We start from the raw sequence: 27,062 nt of genomic DNA, 5'->3' as shown, positions 1-27,062 counted from the left end.
TGTATCTTCCCCCCGTCCCACTCCCCTGTTGCTAACCCTCCATGTGATCTTCATTTCTGTGGTTCTGCTCCTGATCTAGCTGTCTTCTTAGTTTGCTTTTGTTTTAGGTGTGGTTCTTAATAACTGTGAGTTTGCTGTCCTTTCACTGTTCATCTTTTTTTTATCTTCTTTTTCTTAGATAAGTCCCTTTAACATTTGATATAATAAGGGCTTGGTGATGATGAACTCCTTGAACTTGATCTTATCTGAGAAGCACTTTATTTGTCCTTCCATTCTAAATGAAAGCTTTGCTGGATAGAGCAATCTTGGTTGTAGGTCTTTGGTTTTCATGACTTGGAATACTTCTTTCCAGCCTCTTCTTGCCTGTAAGGTCTCTTTCAAGAAATCTGCTGACAGTCTGATGGACACTCCTTTGTAGGCGACTGTCCCCTTATCTCTTGCTGCTTCTCAGATTCTCTCCTTCATTTGAATCTTGGCTAATATAATGATGATGTGCCTTGGTGTGTTCCTTCTTGGTTCCAACTTCTTTGGGACTCTCTTTGAGCTTCCTGGATTTCCTGGAAGTCTATTTTCTTTGCCAGACTGGGGAAGTTCTCCTTTATTATTTGTTCAAATAAGTGTTCCACTGGTGGCTGTTCCTCTTCCCCTTCTGCTACCCCTATAATTTGGATGTTGGAATGTTTAAAGATGTTCTGGAGGTTCCTAAGCCTCTCTTTATTTTTTTGAATTCTTGTTTCTTCATCCTTTTCTGTTTGGTCATTTTTCCCTCTTTCTGGTCCACTCCTTTGATTTGAGTCCCAATTTCCTTTCCATTACTATTGGTTTCCTGTGCATTTCCATTCATTTCAATTAGTTTAGCCTTCATATGTTTCTGTAATTTGTGACTAAAATCAACCAGTTCTGTGAGCATCCTGATCACCAGTGTTTTGAACTATGCATCTGAAAGTTTGGCTATTTCTTCATCACTTAGTTATGGGCTCTGGGGCTTTGAGTTCTTGAGCCGTAATGTTTTGCTCTGTTCGCGCCTGTTACATATGAGGAGCAGAGCCTTAGGTGTTCACCAGGGTGGGGCCACCCAGGTTGCTGGTTTGTGATGCTGTATGTGGGGGTGGGGTCAGAGAGGGACAACAGAGGTCCCCTCAGCCTTCCCGCTGCTGGGGCCCACGAGTTCCGCCTCACTCCTTGCTCCCCTGCCTGTTCATCTGCCCATAAATGTGCAACTGAGGTCAGCCCCCAGTGGGTCCACCCACTACTCCACACCTGGGATCTGCCCACTTCTGCCTGCGCGCCTGGGCTGGGTACCCTGGTCAGTCCAGTGGATCTTTCCTTCCCAACCCCACTCTGCTGCTGGCTCTGCCCCTCTTACAGGTTTGGCTGAAGGGTTCGTTGTTGTCAGACTTTCATATAGTTCAATTTTCTGTGGTTTGGCTGTGTTTCTGTTGCTAAAACTTTATTGTTTTTAAACTTGGTTGTGTGAGAAGGCACAATGTTTCCACCTACACCTCCATCTTGGTGGAAGTCCCCTGTGTGTTTGTCTTTTAATCAAATGTCTGTGTCTTATTGACAGCATATGTAAGGGTGTTGTTATGTTATCTATTCAGTCTCCATATGCCTTGGAGTATTTAATCCATTTGCAGTTAAAGTAATTGTTGATAAATATGTATTTATTGCTATTTTATTATTCATATTTTTATCTTTACTTCTTCTTCTATTCTATTTTAACTATAATTGGACCAAAAGCTCTCCAATGAGTAGACCAGGGAAATTTTGTCAATAGGGAATATGTCCAGCTATAACTCATTATGCTGCAAACCAGACTTTGTTATTTATCTGAATAAATGTATTGCATTTTCATCCAGTCCCTCTTGCTAAATTCCTTCCTCCCTTCACACTCTACCCTACCAATGACCTAGATAGCTTTGGAGAATCACCTTTCAGTATCAGAATCATCTGTGAAACTTTATGCACAAGTACAGATCTACTGGATCAAAATCTCTGGGAAAAGAAACAAGTTGTCATTTTATCTTTAAAAACTCCATATGTTATTCTCATAAGATCACCATTCCACATCTAACCTATCAATACCATGGCTAAATTCTCTAAATTCATCTCATTCTTTCCAATGAATTTCATGGTCTTTGCCCAGGCCTCATCATTGCCCAGGCCTCATCATTTCTCCTTTGGGTTATGCAACAGCTCCCCATCTCACCTATGTTTGGACTTGACCCTTCCCCAACCCACCTCAAGCCTTGTAAATTCCTTGGTGCCATCAGAGGGATCCAAAATCCAAACTATGGTTCATGCTCCTCTACTGTTGAAACTTCTCAACAACTCTTACCACCTTTGGGATAAATTCTACCTCCTCCAAATGGCATTTCAGAGCCTTTGGTACCTGCTTACCTCTCTTATCTCATTTCTCTCAATATCCTGCCCTAGTTCTTTATTCCAGCCAATCACTAACCCCTCAACTTTCAACCTTCACTCTACCTCCAACCCTCACCCTACCTCCAACACTCAAGGTTACACTTAGTGCCCCTCAAACTGATGTTTAAAACAGTTCCATAAATTAGAGTGCACTGAATGACTCTCTCCTCTTCAAACAGTCTGTGCACTTCTTAAGGGCAGATGTTATCTTTTCCTCATATCTATACCCTCAAAGCCTAACCAGTAAGTGTTTATTGGATGAATTTGTTATCCATTTTTCATTAAGACATACAAAACCACTGATAAAACAAAATATTACCATAATAATGGGGGAGAAATCCAAATAATGACCCTTGCTAGTCTATTTTCTTTTTACTTGAAATAAATCTGAAAATAGGGATTATTCTCCCTCATATTCAACTAGTCTGGAATAACTATAACTATAAACAGTTCCCTCCTGTAAGGCCCATGAGAGCAGGGCCAGGTTTAGTTGACCATCTCTGAGTCCTCTGTATGACTAACATACAGGTGGCTCCTAACAAGTGTTCATTTAAAAAATTTAAAATTAGCTATAGAAATAAAAATAGCAAGTCTTTCTCTAAAAAACTCATTTGTTCTTTTCTCTCAATATTTTTAAAAATATTTTATTTATTTATTTTTAGAGAGAGGGGAACGGGGAGAGAGGGGGGAGAGAAATATCAATATCAGAGAAATATCAGAGGCGCCTGCCTCTGGCGCACCCCCTAATGGGGACCTGGCCTGCAACCCAGGTATGTGCCTCACTGGCAATTGAACCAGCAACACTTTGGTTCACAGGCTAGCACTCAATCCACTGAGCAACACCAGTCAGGGCTCAGTGTATTTTATTTTTATTTTTTTTAATATAAATTTTATTTAGTTACTTTTCAAGTACATTTTTTTTTTAATCTATTTCTCCCATCCCACCCCACCCCCCCGCCCGGTCTCCCCCCTCCCTCCCATTCCCCACCCCCCCAGTCCTCATCTCTGTGTCTTTCATACTTGTTCCTCAAAATCCCTCCCCCTTTTTCCCCTTAAGTTCCCTTCCCTCTCCCCTCTGGTCGCTGCCCACTTGTTCTCTATTTCAGCGTCTTTGTTTTTGTTCTGTTTGCTTGTTTGTTTTATTCTTTAGCTTCCTGTCAAAGGTGAGATCATATGGTATTTGTCCTTCAATGCCTGGCCTATTTCACTCAGCATAATGCTTTTCAGTTCCATCCATGTTGTTGCAAAAGGTAGTAGCTCCTTTTTTATCTCTGCTGCATAGAATTCCATTGTGTATATGTACCACAATTTTTTGATCCATTCATTTACTGATGGGCACCTAGGTTGCTTCCAATTCTTGGCTATTGTAAATTGTGCTGCTATGAACATTGTGGTGCATAGGTTCTTTGCAATTGATGTTTTAGGATTCTTGGGGTATAATCCTAGCAGTGGAATTGCTGGGTCAAAAGGCAGGTCAATTTTTATTTTTCTGAGAAAATTCCATAGTGTTTTCCATAATGGTTGTACCAGTCTGCAATCCCACCAACAGTGAACTAAGGTCCCCTTTTCCCCACACCCTCTCCAACATTTTGAATTTGGCAAAACAGCAGGATACAAAGTCAATATCCAGAAATCAAAGGCATTTTTGTATACAAACAATGAATCAGCAGAAGCAGAAATCAAGGAAAAAATCCCATTCGATATAGCGAAAAGAAAAATAAAATATCTGGGAATAAACCTAACCAAAGAGGTAAAAGACCTGTATGCAGAAAACTACACAGCACTGAAGAAAGAAATCAGGGAAGACACAAACAAATGGAAACATATACCGTGTTCATGGATTGGAAGAATTAACATCATCAGTGTATTTTTTAAATTTTGAAAATTACTTTATTTTAGAGAAAGGGGAAGAAAGGCAGAAAGAGAGGGAGAGGAACGTTGGTGTGAGAGAAAAACATCAGAGCCCACAACCCAGGCATGTGCCCTGACCAGGAATGAATTGGCAACCTTTTAGTTTGCAGGAGGATGCCCAACCAACTGAACCATGCCAACCAGCGCTCCCAATCTTTGTTTTTATATACCATTACCCACCTTGTTGACTATACTCCCAGCCAAATTTCCTTGAGTCACTTAATGCCTGTCCCAAAAGGGCAGCTTGATGCATCAGTTTCTTAGGAACACAACCTACATTTACACAAGTACCGCCAAGACCTGAGAAAGAAAATAATAGTTTTAATGTTTCATGTATGTGTGTGTTTACACACATGAAGAGTTAGTGTTATTAAAACACAGAAATAACAATTGGTTGTGGGATTAACATATGCCACAATAACATGCAAACGGTTAATCCAAAGTCTTTAATCATGGGTCTGTGAAGGAGGCCCAAGGATAAGCAAAAATGTGGATGTGCATCTGAACAGTTTTCTAGAGACAATGTCCAAAACTTTCATTTGAGTCTGACCTACAAAGGGATCAGACCAAGGACCAGAACTTCAGCTTCTAGCCTTTACTCTTTGTAAGTCTGACTCCTAAGAGCCAATAGGTCCACTGCAAGGTAAATTATCTTTACTAATATGAAATTCTTGACTATAATTTTTTGAGTAAGTTTAAATTTTTAAAAATGATTTTCATAGTATGACAGATTTTTGGCAGGCAATAGTACCTCAGGTTGGTTAACTAAGGAAAATTTATAGAGAAATTGTCTCTGGGGTATGGGCAGGAAAAGCAAGGTGGGATAGCACAATAGTAGTAACTACTAACAGTGGCTCATCACCAACCCTGCAGGAATGGGCAAGCACACTGCATAGGTGCCCCAGACCAAAGAGGAATGGTCATGACAAAGGCTGTGGCCTTCCATAGGGGAATGGAGCCAGCTTGCAGCAGCCAGCAGACAGGAATCCAGGAGAATGAAGACCCCAAACTCCATTCTCCTCCCTCATTCTGTTCTCCTCCTATTATCCCAACTGGCCAAGCCCAACCAGAAGTCAGAGGACAAGGCTACCTATCAATTCACCAACCTTCTGGGACATGTAGCAGGGTAGAGACAATAAACAATGGATTTGAAGCATAAACAGAAAATATGCAGCATAAAATCTATGTGTTCCAGTTTATATTGAAAAGAACATGGAAGAGTGAACACTCTCATCTACAGCAAAGTCACAGGGCTGGAAGCTCACTGTATACTTTATTAACTGATTTGGAATGACCATACACACAAATTCAAACTGACCAGCATGCAGCGTTAAAAGTCAGTTATAAAATCAACACAGAAACACACACACAAATGTTAGAGCAAACTTAAATGAATATGACACACTATAATCACAACTATGAAAATGTTCATGCATGTGTGCAAAAATTATTATGGAAAAAATGCTGGAATACTAGGTTGTGAATTTTTGGGGGGGGCAAGATCTTCCTCAATTATTTTTATGCTATCTTTCTAAATCAGCACTTGTTAACTATACAATAGTTTCAGGCCAGTTACTTTACAGCACCTATGAAACAGGCTAGTTATTGATCCTGAAATTCTTGTGATTAAATAATATTAAACAAGCCAAAAATGTATGTAAAGAGCAGAGAACAACAAAGAACAACACCTTACCCCAAGATGTACCCTGAGGTGATGGGACCACAAAATCTAGCACCATCACTTTCTTTCCCAAAATGGCAGCTTCCTTAAAAAAAAAGGCACATATAAAGATCTTGTCACTTTCCTGACATTCCCTAATTTTTCTATTCCCTAAATAAAAAGGCTGTTTGTATCATAACAGTCTTTTCTCTTTATTAAATGAGCTATTACAATAAAATCTTAAAACTGTAACATCAAAATGGACTTTTTTTTAAGTAGCAAAATAAATTTTTATGGCAATCATCAAGGAAATTATCATTTTATTTATTTCATACCTGAGCACATGCAAGGCCACCAGAACCACCACCAATGACAATGAGGTCATAATCATATACTGAATTCTCCTGAAGAAGCTTCTGTAATAAACCACTCTGATGTGCCTGTAGTTTCAAGAATATGGTATGATTTATTTTAAAATTGTTTACCTTTATACTATGTTTAATCAGTATGGTTTTCTTTTATAAAATCTTAGAAACAATCTATAATAAATTGGGACTGTACATTTATCTGAATGGTATTCAAATAAGATCCAACTAGTAAGACTATATGCCAAAGTACATGTTCTTTCATGTACTCCTGATAGGCAGGCATGTTCAATGACTGAAAGGTCATGCCTTTACATCTATCAGATGAGGTCCTTTCCCTTGAGTTAATCATTAAAATGTCATATCCAAGTGCAAAAAACAGCCAAATACCACTTTCCAATATCCTCTGTATTTTCTTCACCTGTGCTATGTGCTAGGCTTCCTTTTGAAAACAATTCTTATGCATTATCAGCAGGAAATGCACTTCAAATTTTTTTCATGATTTCTCATAAATTGATCTAAACTTTACAGTTTACTGATAAATTTCCTATACAACACAAACATTTTGCTTTTTCTTTCAGCAATGGTCATGAGCCTGACTCTGCACTATGTACTCTTGTTCACTTGGCTTGCCTTGTGATCAGAACTAGCTTAGCTGAAGTTAGAGGTTCGATATATGATTTAGTAATAGTTTTTATAAGTAGTCAGTTGCTCAATCCCATTATGTTGGCTTTAGAAATGTCATGCTGGGAACCAGCTCATCCCAGGAAGCACAACAGAAATGCTATGCAACTACAGGACTCAATAGTTGGTATGTGGCCCACTGAAGGATGGATACACAGAGGCTCTTGGCACATCTAAACAGGACTCCTTTGGCCTCCCTACTGTTAGGTGCCATTAGAGAAATTTGTCTCCTAAGCATCTGTCATCCAGGGCAACACCTTTCAGTTTTCAAATAGAGTAAATATCTCTATAGCTCCAGACTTACCCTGTTATTATTTTCTACATTTTCTACATTGGGATTAGCAAGACCAACACTCCTAAAGGTGTTTAGGGACTATAATTATAGTACTTACCACCTTGTGAATTGAGTTATAGCTTCTAGACCAATAAAGCAGACTGTCACTGAATAACAACTCTAATTATAGATTAACATATAATGCAGGTCATCTCTTTTCCTCCATGAAGAACAATTCTTAATTACAATTTCAGCTATAAATATTTAATCAATCACTGATTACTATCATTTGCATACATACATAAAGGATACAAGAGTAGAATTTTAATAAAAGTAGATAACTAGTTATAAAATAAGAACCTTACTTAATAAAGATCAGTTTTTATTTACCAGTACTTAACTGACTGATTCCTGTTCATTACTGTACTTTAGAAATCAAAAATTAAAAGTCCATGGGCCTTTGCAAAGCTCCCAGGATTAGCAGCCTTGACAGGAACTCTACTTACCATAGCCTAAAATGTTAGCATTGACCTTATTTTGCTTAACCCAAAAGAGAGAACAGCCATTGTTTCTCTCTCCATCATGATGAGACCAAGGTCTCCAGGGTAGCCCACCTGGTTGTCTGTCAAATCCACTCAAAACCTTCTGAAGTCTGAGCTGGTAGAAAAGCTATTTTCTATCAAAGTAATCAAGATTGAATTTATTTTTGTGTATGGTATAAGTTGGTTGTCGAGTCTCATTGGTGGATAAAAAACTTAAATACACCATTAAAGTCTTAGAGGAGAACATAAGCAGGAAAATCTCAGATAGTCCACGCAATATTTTCACTGATATGTCCCCTAGAGCATGGGACACAAAGGAAAGAATAAACAAATGGAATCTCATCAAAATAAAAAGCTTCTGCACAGCTAAAGAGAACAGTATTAAAATAAAAAGAGAACCAACTATATGTGAAAACATATTTGCCAATGATACCTCAGGCAAGGGTTTGACCCCCAAAATATACAAAGAGCTCACATGACTCCACTATAAGAAGACAAGCAACCCAATTAAAAAATGGGCAAAGGACCTGAACAGACATTTCTCCAAGGATAACTTACAAAGGGTCCAGAGACACATGAAAAAATGCTCAGCATCACTAGCCATCAGAGAGATGCAAATTAAAACCACAATGAGATACCATGCTGGTCAGAATGGCCATCATAAACAAAGCAACAAACAACAATTGTTGGAGAGGTTGTGGAGAAAAGGGAACTCTAGTGCACTGTTGGTGGGATTGCAGACTTGTGCAACCACTATGGAAAACAGTATGGAATTTCCTCAGAAAACTAAAAATGGAACTGTCTTTTGACCCAGCAATTCCACTGCTAGGATTATATCCTAAGAACCCTGAAACACCAATCCAAAAGAACCTACGCAACCCAAAGTTCACAGCAGCACAATTTACAATAGCCAAGTGCTGGAAGCAACCTAGGTGCCCATCAGTAAGTGAAGGGATGAAAAAACTATGGTACATCTACACAATGGAATTCTGTGCAGCAGAAAGAAAGAAGGAGCTCCTACCCTTTGCAACAGCATGGATGGAACTGGAGAGCATTATGCTAAGTGAACTAAGCCAACCGATAAAAGACAAATACCATATGATCTCACCATTAACAGGAACCTAATCAACAAAATGAACAAGCAAGCAAAGTATAGGCAAAGACACTGAAATTGAGAATAGGCTGACAGTGATCAGAAGGGAAAGGGGAGGGGATCATAGGGGAAAAGGGTGAAGAGTTTACAGGAACAATTATAAAGGACATTTGGACAACAACAGGGTGGAAATGGGGGAGGGAGGTGAGAAGGGTTGGGGTGGTGGGGAAGGGTGGGGAAAAAGGCAGAAAACTGTACTTGAACAACAATAAAATAAATAAATAACAGTTTAAATTTTAAAAAAGTAATCAAGATTTCCTGATAATCATCTTATACCCTTTCCATCTTATAATTTCTAAAAGACTAATAGACTCCTAAAAATCACCTATCCCTTTTCAAGTATGTTTACAAGCAAAACTTGAACAAACAGCATTAAAAAACATATAATACCATCATTACCTGGAAAGTCTGGTCACATCCACCCATATGTACTTTATTCACAAAAATATTGGGCACAGTTCTCTGATTAGTGATCTCTGACAGCACTTCTTGAACATTGGCCCCATCATCTAAAGAATAAAACATTGAATATATAAAAACATCAAAAAGGTTCCAAACTTTTGTGAGTCAAACAGAAGTGTTACAACACTCGAATGCTCCCATTTACTCACCCATACAAAGCCAGTGTGTTATCTAACTTTATGAAATAATGACTTAAGAGGAAAAAACATCCAGGTTTTCAAGAGAAACCTTAGAAAATTAAAGACCAATCTACTAATTTCTTTTCAAATAAACCCTTCTAAATTAGATTTTGATATATAATTCAATGATAATGTCAGAAAAATAGGTAAGAATCCTCTTTAAAGATCAAATATCAAGATAAAATCTGCTTTAACAGTAATAGTGATGAAAATATTTCCTACAATTATATTTGAAAAAAAATTTTTAATCCTTACACAAGGACACTTTTTTTTTCATTGCTTCTAGAGAGAGAGAAAGGGAAAGAGAAAAATAAATTCCAGAGAGAAGCACTGACTGGCTACCTCCTATATATATCCAGATCAGGGACTGGCACCCAGATTAGGGATTGGTGTCTGGACCAGGGGTCACATGTGCCTGCACCCAGATTGGGAAATTGAACCCACACGTTTTGCCTATGGGATGACACTCCAAACAACTGAACCACATTGACCAGGGCTGAAAAATCTTTATGATCACAATCCCAAATCTGTTCTCTATCCCCCAAAATAAAACCAGGCCACAACTACTTAAGACTATGTATTTTGTATGCTCTTTAGAAAAGTCTCAAAGGTTTAAGAACATTTCACTTATTAAGGTGACTAGGTAAAAGGAGATGGTGAAGTCCCATGAAGACAGACATAATGTTTTTCCTGTTCGACACTTTGTCTCCCACCCCTACAAAACATTTACACGTGTAAAGTGCTTGGTTATTATTAGATAAATTAATGCATTATTTACAAGAATTCAGAAGTATAAAGCTGAAAGATTGATGTTCTCTCCTTCATAGGTAATACAATCAGGATAAAGGAGCAGATTCTTTTCATTTATTACAGCTTAATCTATTTTGCTAGAAGTTACAAAATACATCTGAAATGTCTGAAGTACTTCAATGTTAGCAGCTTATACATCTTCCTTCACACCCCTCAAATAAAAATATATACATAAAAAATCTATACCAAATTATCTGTAATGCAGAGGTTCCTTTTCTACATGATTGAACATAGATGAAAAAAAAAAACTCATCTAACCTAAAGAGACAAGAGTAAACCGAAATGAACAAAACAAATGAAACTAAGTCAATCTTGTTGATATTTACTACAACAGTACATATGAACCATTCTACTTACCCACTTGATCGAGTTCCAAGATTTTACATTCAACTCCCAAAGAAGAAAAGAGTTCTTTAACCTGTAACAAATATATACTTAAGTTTTACTTTTACAAGCATTCAACAGACTTATGAAATATAGACACAGTAATAAGTGATGTCCAAAATAAATGTTCTTCAGAAATATGAGCTCTGGCCCATTTTTTAAAAATTTCTTCCTCTACATATCTTTCCACAATAATCTCAGCCCATCTCTTCCTCTCTTTTACCATTTGAATCCTCAACTTTCAACTCTATAACTTTTGCCCAAATCCCTTTTATGAACTTAAGACAGTCAAAAATATTTTTTTACCTGAAATGTCCCCAGGCAGCTCACATGCAACATACTCAAAACAAAACTCATCTTTTTACCACACACCTTTTCCTTTGTCTGTATTTCCTTTCAACAGTCATTAAATCATTCAACAAATATTTATCCACCAAATACTTACTATGTTGTCAAGATATAATAGTAAACAAGACAAATCCATTCCCTCTAGTAGGGGAAACAGACAAATAAATTGGTAATTCACATTGCCACCCTTCACCAATTGCATGAACAAGAAACCCCAGGTCCCTGCTATTCAAATAGAGGACAGAGGAAAGGCATCACGGGCATCACCTAGCAGCTTGTTAAATATTTTGAATCAGGCCTTGAATCAGAATCTACATTTTGACAACTCTGTGAAGCACCCTGAGTCATTTTAATGATTCCCTCTTTTGCAACATCTTCCTATCCTATACTAACCCCCCATCCATCAAATTAATTACTAGGTCTTAATCAGTTCTCTCTATTGAACTAGTTCACCTTTATGGTTCTCAACAGTTGCTATTTTAATTTAAGCAATTTCTCAGTAACATCCTAGGAGTACTCTCTGCACTGAGCTTTGTCCCTTTCAGGTCTGTAAACTGCAGCCAAAGTAGTATTTTAAAGCCCAGTTGTCACCAGTACTTAAACTCTTCAAGGTCCTCAACCCTCAAGATAAAGCACAGAAGTTCCAATTCCAGAAAGGAGGTATAAGGTGCCTGGCAGACTTGCTCCTTAAAATAATATCCACATTGGTGAAATTATTTAAAAAACAACCACTTGAAGTCTCTGAAAATTGTACTAAGGGCACACAGCAAATGAAGAATCCCATATTTGAGAAATTCTAGGAGACATCAATAAAAACAGGGAGAGTATGAGGCACTTAAGCTGCAACCCACACTCTCCCTCCTATATGCCCTAGGTTAGCTTGATGGAAGCTCCACTTTGTGAGTAGCCAAGGAAATGAGGTTCCCTGGCCCTTGAAATCTAGTCACCAGAAGGGGAACACCCCAGCACTTCTGTCTCCCTGCAGCTCTGAGTGGCAAAGGCTACATTCCTAATGGCCAAAATCATGGGGCCCCCTTCCTCCACCCAGCCTGCAATGAGAGATCAAAGGCTTTACACTAGGCTTAAAAAACTGGGGACCTAATCACCCTTGCTTTAGCCTTTTTGTAGGGTGAGGTTCCAGGCTGGGAGAAGTAAGCTAAGAGGACAAGAGGCCCCACCCGAAGCTCCACTGGTAAAGTAGGGCTGTTACTCCAAAACAATTGGGTCATTGTCCCCAGCTCAAGATCTAAAGCAAGGATCTCAAAGATTTTGCTCTGGAAAAGAGGTAAAGCATAAGATCAGAGAGCTCAAAAGCTCTACCCAAAGGAAGTAACTTTATTTTAAACTGTGGGAAAGTTCATGTTTTAAGGTGCTCTTGAAAATAATGTTCATTTTGGTAATAAGCAACGAAGGCTGGTACCTCCATGACAGCAATAAGCTAACCTATAAACCAGCGATTTACCAGGAAAAAAACAGGGATAGACAAAGCTAATACTTCTGGAGTCAGAATAAGTCTCAAACTTGCTGTGAAAACTATTTCTGCAAAAGGACCTAGATTTAATTGGGTAAGAGTGTGAAACAATTTACACTTCAAGGCACTGTCAAAAACAACAGCACAACCCGCCTAAAATTAGTGGGACATAACATCTGGGTATGATATCAAGAAAAACAAAAAATATAAAATGGTCAATAAGAGCCCTGTTAAAATCCCAATCATTCCAGTGCGACTGTATACATATTCAATGCTGCATTTTATAAAGAAGTGACATCAAAAGCTTCATCTTCAGGTGAAAATAAACTTCCCTAAAATAATCCAGCCACTCACTATAAAGAAATAAACAAGCAAACAAAAAGAGTCCACAGAGAAGGAGGGGTCCAGTAACTAAACTTGCTACACTATATTAGCTAAACTGTCCAGGTTTCAACAAAAAATTACCAGTCATACAAAGAAACAAGTAAGTAGATCCATTCACAAAGGGAAAAAAAGCAGGCAAGAGAAACTATCTCTAAGAAATCTAGATGTCATACCAAATACTCAAAGTAGTCACTGCAAATATGCTCAAAGAATTAAACTATTTCAAGAACTAAAAAAAGGTATAATGAAAATGTCTGATCCAAAAGAAAAGATCAATATATAGATGAAAAAAAACAACAACAAACCAGATGGACATTGTGGAGCTGAAAATTACAAAAACTAAAATGAGAAGTTGACTAGTGTATCTCAATAGTTAATTTGAACTGGCACAAAAATCGGCAAACTTGAGTATAGGTCAATCAAGATTATGCAACATGAAGAAACAAAAAAAAGTGAAGATAAACAGAGTCTCAGAGAAATATGGGACTTCATTAACCATACTAATGTATGCACAGTGTGAAAAACAGAAAAAGGAAAAAGGGGCAGAAAAATGTTTTTAAAATGTCCAAAAAATACCAAATTTGGTGAAACACAGCAATATACATTATCCAAGAAGATCAATGACCTCAAAGTAAAATAACTTAATAAAAACTCTGTAAAGTGGTCAAAGATCTACAGCACCTAAACATATGCTCAATCAGCAAAATAACAAATTTGAAATGAAAAAAATTTTGTGACATTTATAGCTTCCCTTGCCTCCCCCACTCCCTGCTCCCTGGTACTGCATGTCACAGTAAGAGGAAAGCAACAGCCCAGGCTCCAGTTCCCTTTCACCAGGAAGCACAGAAACCAAGTATGCAACATTCCAATCTGTTTAAAAACTGCTTGATTGGTCCCTGTGATGCCTAACTCAGAGTTCAGTCAGTCAAAAGGGGCTTGGCTCTCAAGCTAGGGGAAGCCATGAGAAGCAGTGAGTGTGGTTTGTGAAAACCAAAAGAAAACTACAAATCTGAAGATACCTGGGGGCAAGAGATTACAGGCATAGGAATACAAAGTTAAACCCACCCTGCCCTGGCAAAAAGAAAAAAAAAAGCAGGGGGGCACTTTTTAAAAACTTAAGATTCTTTGAAGCAGCCATGTACATAGGAGAATTTGGATGATACAGGACAAATTCAAATACAGGCCCACCCACAGAAGACCAATGCCCAGAAAAGACCTAAGAAGATCCTTCACTCTACACTTATTAATTAAGTCCTTCCCAGCAAGAAGTCAGCAAACTAAGAGTGGGAGAAGCAGCTATTTTATATATTGCTTAATCTTCAATAAAAGATCATATGCATACAAAGAAACAGAAAATGTGGCAAATTAAAAAATAAATCTCCAAAAACATCCATGAACAAATACAGTTTTCAGACTTACCAAAGACTTTTTTACAGCATTAATAACTTTTTTTATTTTTCAATTATAGCTGATCTACAATACTATATTAGATTTGGGTGTACATCCCAGGGATTAGACATTTATAGAATTTACGAATGATCACACCAATAAATCTAGTACCCATATGACACCATACATAGTTATTACAATATTATTGACTATTCCCTATGCTGCATTCTATATCCTCATGACAATTTTGTAACTACCAATTTATACTTCTTAGTCCCTTATATTTTTTCATCCAGACCCCAAATGCCTACCATCTGGAAACTATCAAAATGTTCTCTGTATCCATGTGTCTATTTAAGTTCTGCTTATCCATTTATTTTGTTTTTTAGATTCCATAGATAAGTGAAATCATCTAGCCTTTGTCTTCATGTCACTTAGCACAATACCCTCTAAGTCCATCCATGTTGTTACTGATGGTAAGATTTCATTCTTTTTTATGGCTGAGTAATATTCCATTGTATACATGCACCACTTCTTTATCCATTCATCTACTGATGGACTCTTAAGTTGCTTCCTCATACTGGCTATTGTAAATAATACTGCAATGAACATAGGAAGGTATATGTCTTTTCATTTTAGTGTTCTAGGTTTCTTTGAATAAATACCCAGAAGTAGAAACACTGGCTCCTTCTTTGTCTCTTGTTACATAGCCTATGTTTTAAAGTCTATTTTGTCTGGTGTAAGTATTGCTATCCCAGCAATTATTTGTTTGTTCCTATTTCCATGAAATGTATTTTTCCAGCCCTTTACTCAGTCACAGTATGTCTTCTGATCTGAAGTGAGTCTCTTGTAGGCAACATGTATAGGGGTCTTCTTTTGTTATCCATTCAGTCACCATATGCCTTCTGATTGGAGCAATAATTTGCATTTAAAATATGAGCAAAAATATATTTATTGCCATTTTATATTCATATCTATCCCTCCTCCAACACCTCCACTCCAACTCACCCTCACTCTCATCTCCAACATCTTCTTAAAGAAGACCAACATTTCTTTTTTTTAATAGTATTCTTTTTTTTAGAGAGGAGGGGAAGGAGAGGAGAGAAATATCAATGTATGGTTGCCTTTCATGAGTTCCCTACTAGGAATTGGCCTGCAACCCAGGCATGTGCCCTGACTGGGAATCAAACCTCAATCGTGTGGTTTGCAGGCCCGCACTCAATCCACTGAGCTACACCAGCCAGGGCAGAAGACCAACATTTCTTATAATACTAGTTCGCTGGTGATGAACTCCTTTAGCTTTTTGTGGCTGGGAAGCTCTTTTTCAGTACTTCAATCCTAAATGATAGCTATCCTACGTACAGTAATATTGGCTATAAGTCCTTGTTTTTCATCATTTTGAATATTTCTTGTCAATCCCTTCTGGCCTGCAACATTTCTGTTCTGAAATCAGCTTACACTCTTATGGGTACACACTTGTACATAACTAATTGCTTTTCTCTAGCTTCTTTTAAGATTCTTTGTCTTTAAACGTTCGCATTTTAATTATGATGTGTCTTGCTGAGGGCCTCTTTGGGTTCATCTTCTTTGAGACTCTCCATGGTCCCTGGACTTGCATGTCTATTTCCTTCACCAAGTTAGGGAAGCTTTCCATCATTACTATTTTGCATAAGTTTTCAATTCCTTGTTTTCTCTCTTCTCCTTCTGGTACCCCCATAAAGCAAAAGTTGGTACATTTAAAGTGGTCCAAGAAACTCCTTAACTATCCTCATTTATTCTGGATTCTTTTTCTTTCTGCTGTACTATTTGGGTATTTTCTGCTTCCTTATCTCCCAAATCTCTCAGTTCCTCTCCTTCACCTATAATAGTGGAGTTTTCTTGTAATGTATTCTTCATTTCAGTTATTATATTCTTCATTTCTGAATAGTTTTTTTATGTTTCCTACCTCTTTGTTGAAGTTCTCACTGAGTTCCACTACTCTTGCCATAAGTTTATTGGTCATCCTTATAACCAGTGTTTTGAACTATGCATCTAGTATATTGTCTTCACTTTGTTTACTAATTCTGAAGTTTTGTTGTGTTCTTTCATTTGGGACATGTTTGCCTCCTCATTTTGGCTGTCTTTTCTATGTATTAGGTAGAGCTGCTCTGTCTCCTGGGATTGATAGAATGACATCATGTAGTAGGTGTCCCATGGGGGCCAAGTGGCACAGCATCCCCATTCACCTGACCAAGGCACTGCACGTGCTCCCTGGACTTATTTCAGTGGAGCTGTGGTGCCTGTTGAGTCTGACTGTTGACTGTGTAACTTGTGGAAGAGGTTGGGTGGTGCTTCAAAATGGTTTGAAGCTGTCCACTGGTATGCTGGCTCTGTGGCCTCCCAGGAGGTACAGGCCAAGATCACCCTTCACTGCACCCTGCCTGTGGCCAACTGGCATGAGGCCTACCTCCAGATGGCTACTACTTGTGCTGGGCTTGGAAGTGCCCAGGAGAGGCCAAGTTGTGAAATAAGGCCTGCTGCCACTTGGCAAGAGATACACGGCACACTGAGGCCAGATGCTGCTTGTTTATTTTAGGAAAGTCTGAAGCATGAACCAAAACAGGCCATTTGAATGGAAAAGCCACTGGAAATGGCTTGGGTCAGGCCCCAAAACTGGATGGGGTGGAGTCTCAGAGAATTACCAGGGCAGGTTAAACAGTGTTAGCCAGGTTGATGGAGCTACCCCCTGGTGGCTCTGTGAAGGCAGGGCCTAGAAAAGGAACAATGGCCTCTGCCAGCACTTCTGTCTGGGAGAAAGTTGCCCCTGCAGCTCTTGCCCCCATGTCAAGACTACTCCTTGTATGTCCCTGGTGCCCCAGCACTGGAACTCAGAGTGAGGGAGTCTGAGGAAGTCAGGGTACAGGCCCTTTAAGAGGTACACTTGGGACTCCAGCAGGCCTCCTTACTGAATAATGGTTGTTCTGTAGTTTAGTTATAATTTTGATGTGGTTGTGGGAGGATTTGTGTACCACATTTACCTAGCCACCATCTTGACAAGAACCCCTGATATCTTTTCTCACCTATTAAAAATTTTCCCATCTATTTAAAAATTCCTATATTTTCAACAATTATCTTTTGGTTTTAAATGTGTGTCTGGTAATGAATTTTGCTCTTTACTTAACCTGAAAACATAACCTATTTATTCTAATATGTAAAAAATGGCTCCTATGTTGGGCTTCTTCAGCTGTTGTTTTGTTTAAGTTTCATGCTGTTTCTTTATACATTCTCCCCTTCAAAAATTTCTTTTACTTCAAAGTTCTACTTTGAAGTAGATTAAATTAGAATTTAATTTCTAATCTGGAGATTACACATACATTTTAAATCACGGTAATATACCATATTTTGCCCCATAATGTGCTCCCTTGTATAATGCATGCCCAAATTTTTGGCCCAAACTTTCAGGAAAAAAAAAATCTTTCATTATAGATTTTTAATTCAACTATTTATTTATTGATTGATATTTAGAAACAAAACTGATTATTGTATTCTAGGGTATTATTTTGCATACTGATATCATTATTGGTTCCTAGAGTTACATTTTTAATGCATAAGCATAAATAAAAGAATAAAAATATTTACATGATTATGGAGTTAGTACTACACATGTATAATGCACATGCTTATTTCTCCCTCAAAAATTTGGGCAAAAAAGTGTGCATTATACATGGCAAAACACAGTATATTTCTCAATTAACATCAAGAATAAAAGTATCTATAACATCAACTGGAATGAGATTTCAGCAAGTCTTTACTTTCCATTCTCTTGCTTCTTAACTTCTGTTAACTTCTCATGGCCATACATAGAGCCTATGACTAAAATTAGTAGGCTCCAAATTCCATGTAATGGCCACCTAGGTATATGTTCATATAGCTGCTAGTGCTGGTCCTGGGGTCACTTAGCAAGAGGTATGGGGCACTCTGAGGCCAGATGCTGCTAGTTTGGGGTTTGTGAACCATTGAGAAATTTAGGGTATGTGTTCAGCATGAGCCAAGGCAAGTTGTTTGTACAGAAAAGCCACTTGAAATGGTGCAGGTGAGCCTGCATGTAGGGTGATATAAGTCTCAAGAGAATCACCAGGGTCAGGTGAACAGTTTAGTCTGGTTGATAGTTTCTCAGATGTGGTGCCCACCTACTGGTTCTACAGGGGGAAGCTCAACAAAGGAACAGAGGCCTGTGCAAGCACCTCTGTCAAGGAAAAAGCTGCTCCTTCAACCCTTGCCCACAATCTAGACTATTCAGTTCCTGCCTATATGTCCCTGGAGCCTTTTGAGTTGCTGCCTCAATGCTGGAGCTCAGAGCAAGTAAGTATGAGTAAGTTTATGTGCAGGCCCTTTAAGAGGAAGGCCTGGGTTTCCAGAAGCCCTCCTTCTCACTCACCCACAAACCCTCCTGGTTTTTATAGCCAGATGTTGTGAAGACTTCTCTTCCCAGCACTAGAACCCTGGGCTGGGGAAGCTGGTGTGGGGTTAAGACCCCTCACTCCTGAGGGGGGATCTCTGCAGCAAAGATAACCCCCACAATTTTTATCTGCCACACATTAGTGTGGTACCTAGCTGTTCTGAATTGCTACCCCTCCTACCAGGCTCAATGTGTCTTCTTCTTTATATCCATAGTTAGGAGTGCTATTCAGCTATATTTCAGGAACTTCTGAACGATGGTTGATCTGTAGAATGAGAGTACAGTGAGTACTCTTACTATAAATGCTTACACTAAAAAAGAACAAAGATCTTAAGTCAACAAACTAACTTTACACTTTAAGGAACAAGAAAGACAATATAACTAACCTCAAAGCCAGCAAAAGGAAGGAAATAAAAGATTAGAGCAGAAATGAACAAAATAGAAAATAGAAAAAGAATACAGAAAAATCAACAAAACCTAGAGTTGGTTCTTGGAAAAGATCTTCAAAATTGACACACCATAGGAGAAAAGTAGAGAAGACTGATATAACTAAAGTCATAAACAAAAGTGGGATCGTTACTATTTTTATAAAAATAAAAAGGATTACAAGAGAGTATTATGAACAGCTGTGTGCTAACAAACTGGATGATCTAGATGATATGCATAAATTCCTAGAAACACACAACCTACTAAGACTGAATCGTAAATAAGTAGAAAATATGAATAGACCTATAACTAATAGGGAGAATGAATCAATAATCAAAATCCTCCCAAAGAAGAAAAGTGGAGGACCAGATGGTTTCACTGGTGAATTCTACCAAACATATAAAGAATGAACACCAACCCTCCTCAAAATCTTCCAAAAAACTAAACAAGGAACACTTCTAAACTCCTCCCATCAGGTCAACATTACCCTGACACCAAAGCCAAACAAAAATACTACAAGAAAACTACAGAACAATACTGCTGATAAATATGACACAAAAATCCTCAATAAAATACCAGCAATACAATTTCAACAGCATATTAAAAGTATTATGCACTATGAAAAAGTGGGATTTATTTCTAAAACCGAAGGATAGTTCACCAGAGATGTAGATCAATGTAATATACCACATTAACAGAATGAAGGAATAAAAATACATGGTCATCTCAATAGATGAAGAAAAATTATTTTTAAGAAATCCAACATCTTTCATGATACAAATATTCAATAAACTAAGAACAGAAGGAAACTCCCCAACATACTAAAGGCCACATATTAAAAGCCCAAAGCTAATATCATACTTGATGGTAAAAGCATTTTTTCTAAGATCAGAAAAAAGACAAGGGTGCTCACATTTGCCATTACTACTCAATGTGGTACTGGAAGTCCCAGCCAGAGAAAGAAAGCAAGATAAAGAGATAAAAATGAATCCAAATTGGAAAAATTATCTCTGTTCACTGGTAATATAATCTTATATGTGTAAGACCTTAAATTGTTACGCATACACACACACGCAAAAACCCTGTTAACTAGTAAGAAATTCAGCAAAGTTGTAGATAAAAAATGAGACAAAAATCAGGTGATTTCCTATAAACTAAAACTGAACAATCAAAAAAAGAAATTAAGAAATGAATTCCATTTACAATAGCATCAAGAAGAGTACCTAGAAATACACCCAAGGAGGCAGAGACTTCTGAAAACTACCCAAGTCTTTACTAAAAACTACAGAAGTCTATATTGAAAACTGTGACATGTGCCTGAAAGAATTAAAAAGACACCATTAATTGCAAAGAAATCCTGTGTTCATGGATTAGAAGACTTAACACTTTTAAGATCTCGGTACTACCCAACGCAATCTACAGATTCAGTATAATCTCAAAAACTCAAAGACAAATTTTTAAGAAACAGAAAAAGCCATCCTAAAATTCATATGGAATCTCAAGAGAACACCCAATTATACAAAAATATTGAAAAATAAGAACAAAGTCCAAAGTCTCACACTTTTTAAAAAAGATTTTATTTATTTATTTTTAGAGGGGAAGGGAAGGAAAGAGGGAGAGAAATATCAATGTATGGTTGCCTCTCATGCGTCTCCTGCTAGAACTGGCCTGCAACCCAGGCGTGTGCCCTGACTGGGAATCAAACCATGATCCTTTGGCTTGCAGGCCCGCACTCAATCCACTTAGCTATACCAGCCAAGGGGGGGGAAGTCTCACACTTCTTGATTTCAAAACTTGCTATAAAGCTATAGTAAGCAAAACAGTGCGGTACTGGCATTAAGATAAACATAGATCAATAGAAGAAGACAGAAGGCCCAGACAGAAAGCCTAGTGTATCATCAGATCAAATGATTTTTGACCATGGTACCAAAACTATTCAATGTGGAAAAAAACGGTCTTTTCAACAAATGGTGCTGAAAAAACTGGATATCCACATGCAAAAGAATAAAGTTGGACCCTTACTTAACACAATATACAAAAATTAACTCAAATGGATCAAAGATAGAAACTAAGAGCTAAGTCTCTTAGAAGAAAATATAGACCCAAACCTTTACAAAACTGGATTTGGCAATGATTTCTTGGATATGACACTAAAGGCACAAGTAACAAAAGAAAACACAGACAAGAAAATTAAAAAAAAAACTTCTGGTCAAGATGCGGCACAGGTAAACATGGCTCGCCTCCTCACACAACCACAGCAAAATTACAACTAAAATATAGAACGACCATCATTCAGAATGGTTAGAAATCAAGCTGAATGGAAGTCTGATAACTACAGAATTAAGGAAATCACATGCATCCAGACTCATAGGAGGGACAGACACACAGAATGGGTTGGTCCCAAACCCAGGTGTGGTGGATAAAAACTTGGGAGGGAAATCTCAGGAGCAAGGAGTCTTAGCCACACATGAGGCCCCACAGCCCAGGGTTCCATTGCCAGGAAGATAAGAGCCCATAAATACTGGCTATAAAAAACAGCACAATTGAGTCGATCGAAGACAATACTAGAGTTCCAAGCAGTTCCTCATAGAACCCACACAAGAACTTACTGAGACTCACTCCCTCTGAGCTCCAGCACTGGGGCAGCAGCTAGAAAGGCACCAGTGGCATACAGGGAGGAACTTAAGTGTCTGGTGTCAAGGAAGGAGCTGGGGGACAGCTTTCCCTTAGACAGAAAGATGAGCAGAGGCCATTTTTCATTTTCTGAGCCTTTCTCCCACAAATCCACAGAGCCAGCAGGCAAGTGCCACACCTCAGATTCCATCAACCTGACTAACATTGTTGTCCCACCCTGAAGATCCCCTGAGACTCCCTCCCACCCAACTTACAGACCCACCCAAACTGTTAACCATGACTTTTCCTTATGAATGGCTGGTCTTGGCTCATGCTTCTCAATTTCCTAAATACTATCAACCAAGCAACAGCTGGCCATAGTAAGCTTCCAGCACCCATACTTCTTGCTAAGTATCCCCAGGCTCAGTACTAAAAGCAGCCAGTCTATATTTATACCCTGCACACCCAGGAAATCCCAGAGCCTTTCAACCCCCTGGACAGCTACAGACCATGTCAGAGCATTATCACCCTGTCCTAACACAGCTGATCCTCCATAGAAGGCAGAGGGTGGTGGTCAGTGGTCATAGTCAGTCCTTGCAGCTGACTACACTTAGTATATCCCTCCCATTGACCTGCCAACAGAATCAAAGCTCAACTACAAGAGGAAGTTGTACTGTGCCCACATGAAAGGCACATCTCAAGTACCCAGCTTGGGTGATAGAGGAGGCTGTGCCACTGGAACCTACAGGACACCCACTACATTAGGCCACATTACCAAGACAGGGTGTCATAGTAGCTCTACCAAATAGAAAGAAACAAACACAGGGAGGCCGCCAAAACAAGGAGACCAAGAAACATGGCCCAAATAAGAGAACAGATCAAAACTCCAGAAGTGAATTAAATGAAATGGAGATAAGCAATCTATCAGATGCAGAGTTCAAAACACTGGTTATTAGGATGCTCAAGGAGCTTAGTGAGGACCTGAACAGCATAAAAAAGATCCAACCAGAAATGAAGGATACACTAAAATAAAGAATGATTTACAGAGGAATAACAGTAGAGTGAACAAGAACAAAATCAATGATTTGGAATGTATAGAAGCAAAAAAAAAATCAGAACAACAAGAAGAAAAAAGAAATTAAAAAATGAGGATAGTGTTAGCAGGCTCTAGGACAACTTCAAGACATCCAACATTTGCATCATAGGAGTGCCAGAAGGAGGAGAGAGTGATCAAGAAATTGGAAATCTATTTGAAAAAATGATGAAAGAAAACTTTCTTAATTTGATGAAGGAAATAGACATACAAATTCAGGAAGCAGAGACAGTCCCAAAAAGGATGAACCCAAAGATGCCCTCAGCAAGACACATCATAATTAAAATTCGAAAGGTTAAAGATAAAAAGAGAATCTTAAAAGCAGCAAGACAAAAGCAGTTACCATAGTTACCTACAGAGGAGTTCCCATAAGACTGTCAGCTAATTTCTCAAAAGTAACTTTGTAGGCTAGAAGGGATGGGCAAGAAATATTCCATGTCATGAAAAGCAGGAACCTACAGCTAACATTGCTCTACTTAGCAATGATATCATTTAGAATCGAAGGGCAGATGAAAAGCTTCTCCAACAAGAAAAAATTAAAGGAATTCATCATCACCAAACCATTATTATACAAAATGTTAAAGGGACCTATTTAAGCCCTGGCTGGTGTAGCTCAGTGGATTGAGCACAGGCCTGAGAACCAAAGGTCACTTGTTCAGTTCCCAGTCAAGGAACTTGCCTGGGTTGCAGGCCAGATCCCCTGTGGTGGGTTCGTGAGAGGCAACTACACATTGATGTTTCTTTCCCTCTCTTTCTCCTTCCCTTCCCCTGTCTCTAAAAATAAGTAAAATCTTTCAAAGAAAAGGGGAGAGGACCTATTTAAGAAAAAGAAGATCAAAACTATGAACAATAAAATGGCAAGAAATACATATCCACAATTTAATCTAAAAAACAGCTAAGCAAACAATAACAGAGCCAGAATCATGGATACAGACAGCGTTTTTATGGTTGCCAATGGGAGGATGGTGTAGGGGAATGGGTGAAGAGATGAGGGGATCGAGGAGTACAAATAGGTAGTTATAGAATAGCCATCAGATTTAAAGTACAATATAGAGAACAGAATAGCCAAAGAATTTATACACATGATCCATGGACATGAACAATTATGTGAGGATTGCCTGAGAGAGTGAGGGGTGCTGGGTGGAGAGTGCAAAGGGGAAAAATTTGGGACTCTTGTAATAGAACACTCAGAAATACAATTAAAAATAGAAAACACAAGACTTCCGCCAAGATGGAGGCATAGGTGGAGACACCGTGCTTTCTCACACAACCAAGCTGAGAGACAACAAAATATTAGCAACAGAAAACACAGCCAGAACACAGAAAATTGAACTTTTCGGAAGTCCAATAACAATGAATTCTTCAGCCTGACTGGTAAGAGGGGCGAAACCAGCAGCTGGCGGAGCCGGGCTGCACAGGAAAACTCGGTCAGAAGGACTCAGGCACTCGGATCCCAGGCGTGGGGTTGCAAAGGGCCGACCCAATGAGCGACCTAGTGAGCATGACCCAGTGAGTGACCGGCAGATCCGGCAAGGGTGAAGGGGGACGGGTTGACTGTGCTGGCGCATGGCTGCACAGATAGACGGGCAGGCGAGGGAGTGGGCAGTGAGACTGGCCCCAGCAGCTCCCAGCCAGCAGAGACTGCCACCATTTCCCAGCTCTGACCCCACCCCCACATACAGCGTCACAACCCAGCGACCCCACCTTGGAGGCCCCACCCCACCCCTAAGGCTCCACTCCCCATACTTAATGGGCGGGAACAGATCAAAAATGGCTCAGGAAGATCTCAAAGCCCCAGAGCCCATAAATCTAAGTGACAAAGAAATAGCAAAACTTTCAGATGCACATTTCAAAACACTGGTGATCAGGATGCTCACAGAACTGGTTGATTTTAGTCACAAATTAGAGGAACATATGAAGGCTAAATTAATTGAAATGAATGGCAATGCACAGGAAACCAATAGTAATGGAAAGGAAATTGGGACTCAAATCAAAGGAGTGGACCAGAAAGAGGGAAAAAATGACCAACCAGAAAAGAATGAAGAAACAAGAATTCAAAAAAATGAGGAGAGGCTTAGGAACCTCCAGGACATCTTTAAATGTTCCAACATCTGAATTATAGGGGTACCAGAAGGGGGAAATGAACAGCCACCAGTGGAAAACTTATTTGAACAAATAATAAAGGAGAATTTCCCCAATCTGGCAAAGGAAATAGACTTCCAGGAAATCCAGGAAGCTCAGAGAGTCCCAAAGAAGTTGGACCCAAGAAGGAACACACCAAGGCACATCATCATTACATTAGCCAAGATTAAAATGAGAGAGAATCCTAGAAGCAGCAAGAGATAAGGGGACAGTCACCTACAAAGGAGTCCCCATCAGACTGTCAGCAGATTTCTCAAAAGAGACCTTACAGGCAAGAAAGGGCTGGAAAGAGGTATTCCAAGTCATGAAATCCAAACCAAGATTGCTGTATCCAGCAAAACTTTCATTTAGAATGGAAGGACAGATATAGCGCTTCTCAAATAAGATCAAATTCAAGGAGTTCATCATCACCAAGCCCTTATTATATGAAATGTTAAAGGGACTTACCTAAGAAAAAGAAGATAAAAGATATGAACAGTGAAAGGACAGCACACGCACAGTTATTAACGACCACATCTAAAACAAAAGCAAGCTAAAAGGACATCTAGATCAGGAGCAGAACCATAGAAATGAAGATCTCATGGACGGTTAGCAACAGGGGAGTGGGAGGAGAAGGGGAGAGAAGGTACAGAAAATAAGTAGCATAGATGGTAGGTAGAAAATAGATAGGGGGAGGGCAAGAATAGTATGGGACACATGGTTATAAACTAAAGGGGGGGAATGGTAGGGGTGGGGGTGTGCAGGGTGGAGGGGAATGAAGGAGGGAATAGAACAACTGTGATGGCATAATCAATAAAATAAAAATTTTTTAAAAATAGAAAACACAGACAAATTGGACTTCATGAAAATTAAAAACTGTGCACCAAAGCCAACTATCCATTGAGTAAAAAGGCAACACGCAGAATTGGAGAGACTATTTGTAAACCATATACCTGATAATGGATTCATATCTAGAATATATAAAGAGAATTCCTATAACTAGACAAAAAAATTTAAAAACTAAACTAGCAAAGCACCTAAAATGACATTTCTCTCAAGAAGATATTGGCCATTCACAAATGGCAAATAGGGACATGAAAAGATATTCAACATCACTCGCTTTTAGGGAAGTGCAAATCAAAACCACAGGGATATCACTACCCATTTAGGATAACTATTATCAAAAAGCAACCAAAAAAAAGAAAAATGTTGACAAGGATGTGGAAAAATCTGAACCTTTTGTGCACTGTTGGTGGGAAAGTAAACAGGTGCAGCCACCATGGAAAGCAGTATCATGGTTTCCTCAAAAAATTAAAAATAGAAATATCATATAATCTTGCAATTCCACCTCTGGGCATATATCTAAAAGAATCACAAAGAGAGACTCAAACAGATATCTGTACACCCATGTTCACAGCAGCATTATTCATAAAAGCCAAAATGAATGAATGTGGAGGACATTATGCTCATGAAAAAAGTCTTTCATGAATGAACAAATATCACATGATTCCACTTATATGCAGCAATCAGAGTTGTCAAATTCAAAGAGCCAGACAGTAGGATGGAGGTTTCCAGGAGATTGAGGATGAGGAATGAGGAAATACTGTTTGATCAATATAAAGCCTCACCTGGGGAACATGAAAAAAGTTCTGTGGTGATGGTTGCAAAACAATGTAAATGTGCTAATGCTACAAAACTTTACATGGTTAAAACAGTAAAGCAGCTGACCAATGAAAGTTTACATTTTTAACCCACATTATGTATGAATTGGGATTGGCTTAAAATCAACGTGGGGAAGTCGTTTTAAAAACTTGGGGCATTTTCTTCACAGTTTGGGCCATTATTTTATATCTGACCAATGACAACTTCCTGAGTAGCCTTATTGCCTCCACATGTGATCTAGTCTTCATGACATGATACTGTACCTAGAG

General features: G+C 38.7%; 1 protein-coding gene across 6 annotated transcripts in view; it reads right to left on the bottom strand.

Moving 5' to 3' along the window:
* TXNRD3 (thioredoxin reductase 3) overlaps positions 1-27,062 on the bottom strand; it is a 96,654-nt gene that overhangs the window by 63,629 nt on the left and 5,963 nt on the right. For all 6 annotated transcript variants that reach the window (XR_008392494.1, XM_053670292.1, XM_053670290.1 and 3 more), the window contains exons 2-6: positions 10,822-10,882; positions 9,413-9,522; positions 6,331-6,435; positions 6,029-6,101; positions 4,516-4,635 (exon numbers count right to left, since the gene is read on the bottom strand). Coding sequence is in view for 5 of the 6 variants with exons in the window: in XM_053670290.1 (XP_053526265.1) it covers positions 4,516-4,635; positions 6,029-6,101; positions 6,331-6,435; positions 9,413-9,522; positions 10,822-10,882 (469 nt within the window). In the remaining variant the exon portion in view is untranslated. The remainder of the gene's footprint in view (positions 1-4,515; positions 4,636-6,028; positions 6,102-6,330; positions 6,436-9,412; positions 9,523-10,821; positions 10,883-27,062) is intronic.

This window comes from Artibeus jamaicensis, unplaced genomic scaffold (assembly GCF_021234435.1).
Source record: "Artibeus jamaicensis isolate MK-2021 breed Jamaican fruit bat unplaced genomic scaffold, CSHL_Jam_final contig_558, whole genome shotgun sequence".
NCBI lineage: Eukaryota > Metazoa > Chordata > Mammalia > Chiroptera > Phyllostomidae > Artibeus > Artibeus jamaicensis.
This window is presented reverse-complemented; position numbering and strand designations above follow the sequence as displayed.